Consider the following 5,492-nt stretch of genomic DNA (forward strand, 5'->3'; position numbering starts at 1 on the left):
TTGTTAGGGATGAATTAGCAAAAAACCTTCTGAAGTTGGAGGGAGAGAATAATGACAGACTTAAGGCGGTTCTTGGTCAGATCATATGCAATGTCTCGTACAGTGCCGAGCAGGAGGAGTACCTCCATATCGCTCCAACAGATGTTTATATGCTCGTTGAAAAGAATAGAGAGATCAATGACAATATTGTGCTTACTCTTGCCTTTTTTTTTAAATGCTTTCTTATTTTGATTTCTTTTTCCCTTTCCTAATGTTTTTAATTCAATGTACAGGGTATTGTTGAAAGAGCTTTTGCCAGACTAGGCAAAGCAAACAAGTATATATTTGTGATCCTTTGGTATCAACTATCCTGATTGACCCATCGAGGTATAAAGAGGACCTTGCTCCTTATTTCCAGGGAGTTAGTCTAGGTGCTTGCTTTTTTGTGATGCCATATGTAGAGAAGTATGTATTTTCTTTGGATTTTAAGTTGTTGATGAAATTTAAGTTATTAGTTGCCTATGTTCAGTTTCTTATATTTTTTGTTTACTTTTTCAATTTCAGAGGGCTCTGGTCTGCTTGTTTAATTAATGTGGTGAAATGCTAGACAATTTTATGAATAGCCTTCTCGGAATGCATGGACAATCTAAATTGTAAGTCATTATACTTTATATCGTTTCCTTCTTGCTTCCTAATTGTTGATTGTAAGTCATTCTTTATATTGTTGACTGTAGGGCATGTAAGAGGGCGATTGCAATGATTGAAACTATATGTCCTGAATTGAAAAAGGATATAGAGTGGAAATTTCTCGACCATGAAACACATTAGTAAAAAAATGCATACCTGCTCACATTGTTGAGGCAATACGAGCCTATCTTTCTTTGTTTGCCAAAACTTTGTAGAGTCAATAGTTACATAGCCCCTTGCATGGCGTTTTATCGTTGCATTAGGCCGTTTTTCCACCACGTTCATTTGCCATTTGACATCCAAAACATACACAAAGAAGCGACGAAAGTCAAGCCTAAATATGTCTTGGATTGTGCCACAATAATCATCCATTTTTCCATTAGCTCCCTCAAAGCTACTAATGACACCGTAATCTTGTGTATTTCTCTTTTCATCAATTCTTTGTGTTCGAAAATGCTTGCCTTCACACCATATAGCATTGAACATAGTGCACTGGACCAAAATAAAAGCAATATTTGTGTAAGCAATGTGAATAAATATTAAAAGCAAATCACTTACAACTAATGCAAAACATTAGTTCTATGTACCTTTAACATGCATACTCCCATTCTTCCGCCGTGATATGCAGCCCCTCGTCGCTCTCTGCTCTCTCCATTTCCTCATGCAACCAATCAACATGGATATCATTCGGAAGTGTTGCTAGATGCTTAGGGTACGCCTTACGAGAGCCGTGTTGCCTCCAAAAGAGAGCTCTTTCTGCTTGCCTTTTTGTCTTTGCATCCTCATATCTTGTAACCCATCTGCTCATCACATCACTATTAAGGATGCGAGTGAAATTGAGATCATCAATCAATGTTCTGTCAATTACTTTACTTTGTCCTTTTCCTTGAGGCACAATAGAGGTCATCCTCAAGTCCTCTTCATTGCTCCATAGTCGTGGCAAAGAGCTGTCCACCTGACCAAGAAATTTTGAAATATATACAAGAGACTCTTGTATCAACCAACCCTCGGCCATGCTTCCTTCAGACCTTGCACTTTGCCTCACAAAGTCTTTTAAGGTCTTCATGAAGCGCTCTAGGAAGAACATCCAACGTGCATACACAGTGCCACATAAAGCAATTTTGTCCACTAAATGCACAATGAGATGTAGTTAACTTGTGAGAATGGTTCGCGAAAAAGTCTCCTCTACCAAACAAACCACCTCCACTGCCATAACACGCGCATCATCCGTGGGCTGGATCAATTGCTTTGGAACTAACATATCTGAAAAATAAATAAATAGTACGTTATACCTCATGCATGTTCATTTTGTGAGGTATAATGAAAGGTGATCTGACATGGGTTTTACATACCTCACAAGCTCGCCCATCTTATAAATACATTTTTTCAAACTCTTATTTGCACAATGGTCGATGCTAGTAGGTAGTATGAACTGCGCACATAAGAGCACATGTATGTATGGTTTATGGCATTACAAAATTTAATTTCAATGTACAAGACTTGGAAAACACTTACTTGGAGCATCTTGTGCCAATCGTGGGACTTCAACCCATATAGTTGCTCAACGCCTCTTTTCTTAGTGGTTGTAAAGGCTCCCTTCAATGATCTCATGCACCAGTGGGAGTACGCAAAGTGGTGATGGCCTGCTTTACTTGCTTCTCCTCTTTCTTTGATATAATCCATGGTGCAGGCGGAAGACGAACGTGCCCAGCCTCCTCTCGTGGCCAAGCTTGATGCATACGTCCTGTGACCCGCAAGTCCTCCCGTATGCTAACATTGTCTCGTTCACCAATAACATGTTCCCAAATACCAGATCCCACATTCTTGAAGATGTGCATGGGATCAAGAAGATGGTTGATCTTAAGATGGGTCCAATATGGTAGCCGAAAAAAAATGGAGTACCTACACAAGGGATTGCTCTATGTGACCTTTAATCCAATTAGAGACTACACAAAACAAGATTGAAAAACATTACTATACCTGTTCATGCCATCTGGAGGAAGAATATTTGTAGACTCCCAAATACGCTTCCAATCTTTTGCACGAAGTGTTTGTGGAGGAATGTTTTTCTTACTAGCAACATATTTAGGATGATCTGAGGGGAGAAATCGATGATGATCTGGTCTTACACAAATCGTCAGCATACTCATGTACTAACGAAGGGCCACAAACAGGGCATGCATGTTTACCCGATGTTTTCAAACCTGTTAAAATATAAATAAAAGTTAGAATAATAAAGTCAATATTTATAATTAATATAGCCAATAGTATTAGAGTAGGGAGGTAATTAGAATTCTTACCAGAACAATCGTTGTATCCTGGAAAGTCATGCATTGTCCACATCAATACTGCTTTTAAGTCGAAGTGTCGAGAGGAGGGAGGCCTACTAATGTCCACTGCAACACCTCTCCATAGTTCCTCCAACTCATCAATCAACGGTTCGAGATAAACATCCGTATGCTTGACTTTATGTTTCCCTGGAATTAGAAGGGATAACATAAGATGTCCCTTCTTGATCGCCATTGATGGTGGAAGGTTGTAATTCACCAACACAACTGGCCACACGTTGTATGCGGTGCTTTTGAAACCAAATGGATTCACTCCATCCATACCTAGGCCAAGTCTCAAGTTTCTGGGCTCTGTTTTAAAGCTGGGCCACTCATCTTCAATATGCTTCCAAGCAGGAGTGTCTGCGGAAATTCTCCACATGCCATCATCCGCCGATCGATGTGAGGAATGCCATGACATGAGCTCTGCTATGGATTTGCACTTGAACATGTGTTTGATGCGAGGAATTATAGGAAAGTGTCGCAAGACTTTACGAGGTACATCAAAACTCTTCACATCTGTTCTATACCTTGCTTCACCACAAGTGGGACAATGTCAAGCCTCCTTATGCGTCCGACGAAAGAGAATGCAATCATTGACGCATGCATGTATGCGATCATAATCCAATTCTCCAAGAGATGTCACATAGCGCCTCGCTATGTCTCTTGAGGTGGGTAGTCTATTTTCCTTTGGAAGCATGTTTGATAATAGCCTGCATCCAATATCATCAATTAGTCCTAAACCCTAAATCTTAAACCACTAATTCAAATTTGCAAGTTAGAATGCTTACTTCAATAATGTGTCAAGACTTGCATTGCTCCATCCATAAACTGTTTGTATATTGAGTAGTTCAAGTGAAGCACGTAAAATAGAGAATGTGCGCCCTTCAAAAACCGGTGTCGATGAAGCCTTGTAAAGATGTTCTTGTTCCATATCATCGTCGTCCATACCTTTGGGATCATCCTTAAAAAGATTCCGCACCATATCATCAAACACTTCCTCTTCCACAACTTCGTGGGGTGCAAGGCTATTGTCATCCCTTTCCCACTCATCTCTGACAATAGATCCCGAAGCTCCAGCATCATCTCGTCGACGCTTTACGTGCTCTCGCCGCGCGTAGGGCACCATGTTAGGGTGTGGTACTGCATCCTACTTCAATTAGAGTATATATATTACAACTCCATTAATTTAATTTGGATACCATGAGTCATTTGAATACTATCAATTTACATCTACTCACCTCTAAACCTGTTTGATTCCATTCTCCATACATGGAGATGTGATTTAAGGTAATTCGACGTGCTCGTACAATGCATCCTTGACATCGATTACACATACACTTGATCCGTTGTCCCACCCACACATCGCGATTACGATGACGCATTGTCTCATCTTCACCAGAACTGCTTGAGGAGGTTGATGACATCCTATGTACAAACCAGAAAACACAAAATCATATTCTCTTTTTAATGAAAGTATAAAAATCGCGTGTATTAATGCGGCTACATCCTAAAAATCGCGTGTATTAACGCGGCTACATCCTAAAAATTGCATGTATTAACGCGGCAACATCCTGAAAATCGCGTGTATCAACGCGGCTACATCCTAAAAATTACGTGTATGAACGCGGCTAGATCCTAAAAATCGCGTGTATAAATGCGGCTGATTTATCATAAACGCAAAAATACACACGTTTCTACACGCGACGACCTGTTCAAACTAAAAATAACCCGCCTTTCCCAAATAAACATTTTCAAAAAATAGATCTGCTCTCCTTCGTTTTTGCCTCTTCCAACAGAGCACTAAACCTAAGTGCAAGGAGCAGACAAGGAGCACACACGGGTGAAGGAAACCGACCAAAAAGAAGACTCACTTTTTCAGAGGTGAGTCAGTTTGTCCTTTGCCTTGTCTCTTTCCTCAGATTTGTTTATGCTATTGTCTCTTTCTTTTATGGGTTTGTTTCCATCCTTCTCCTTCTCTGGTTGCCATCTGGTGAACGATTCTGACAGGGGCGACAGTGGGCCTTTTATAAGGACACATTGTCGGAGGTCGGTCGCTTTCAAAAAAAAATTTCGCAGGTCGCGTGTAGAAACGCGTGTATGTCTGCGTGTATCCTGTCTCTGCACAGACTGTTCACGTGCATATACACGCGTTTCTGGATGGGTGTATACATGCGTTTCTGGATGGGTGTATACACGCGTTTTTGGACGAGTGTATACACGAGACTGTGTTTCCCCATTCTATGGTTTGCAGGCTGATAGGTGGCTTGGATGATGATATTTGTGTGAGTCAAGAGAGTCCATGATGTACATGAGGATTGTGATAGTCATGCATGTAATAATGTGTGTGCAACCTTTGAAGATAACCACACAAGATGGATGTTGTGGTGATAGTGATGTAGTTTTTGAAGAGTTGTAGGAGGATAACTCTATAGTTCTGAGTGTTGTTGAAGATGTGAATTCTCTAGATAGTGATGTCAGTTTGATGGTGGAAAATCA

General features: G+C 40.5%; 1 protein-coding gene and 1 long non-coding RNA gene across 2 annotated transcripts; both read right to left on the reverse strand.

Moving 5' to 3' along the window:
- Positions 1-772: 772 nt before the first annotated feature.
- On the reverse strand, positions 773-1,929 carry LOC147637017 (uncharacterized). Its single transcript, XR_015266311.1, has 2 exons — positions 1,254-1,929; positions 773-1,158 (listed from the first exon to the last, which is right to left on the reverse strand). It is a non-coding gene; the product is annotated as an uncharacterized LOC147637017 (long non-coding RNA).
- Positions 1,930-2,181: 252 nt separating this feature from the next.
- On the reverse strand, positions 2,182-4,503 carry LOC147637018 (uncharacterized). Its single transcript, XM_086800626.1, has 5 exons — positions 4,235-4,503; positions 3,785-4,143; positions 2,967-3,706; positions 2,647-2,870; positions 2,182-2,568 (listed from the first exon to the last, which is right to left on the reverse strand). The coding sequence occupies exons 1-3, from the start codon at positions 4,418-4,420 to the stop codon at positions 3,550-3,552; spliced, it is 702 nt and encodes a 233-aa protein (XP_086656752.1). The 5' UTR covers positions 4,421-4,503; the 3' UTR covers positions 2,182-2,568; positions 2,647-2,870; positions 2,967-3,549.
- Positions 4,504-5,492: the final 989 nt, after the last annotated feature.

The sequence above is a fragment of the Cibotium barometz genome, chromosome 7 (genome assembly GCF_041138505.1).
Source record: "Cibotium barometz isolate CiBa-2024 chromosome 7, ASM4113850v1, whole genome shotgun sequence".
Classification (NCBI taxonomy): Eukaryota; Viridiplantae; Streptophyta; class Polypodiopsida; order Cyatheales; family Cibotiaceae; genus Cibotium; species Cibotium barometz.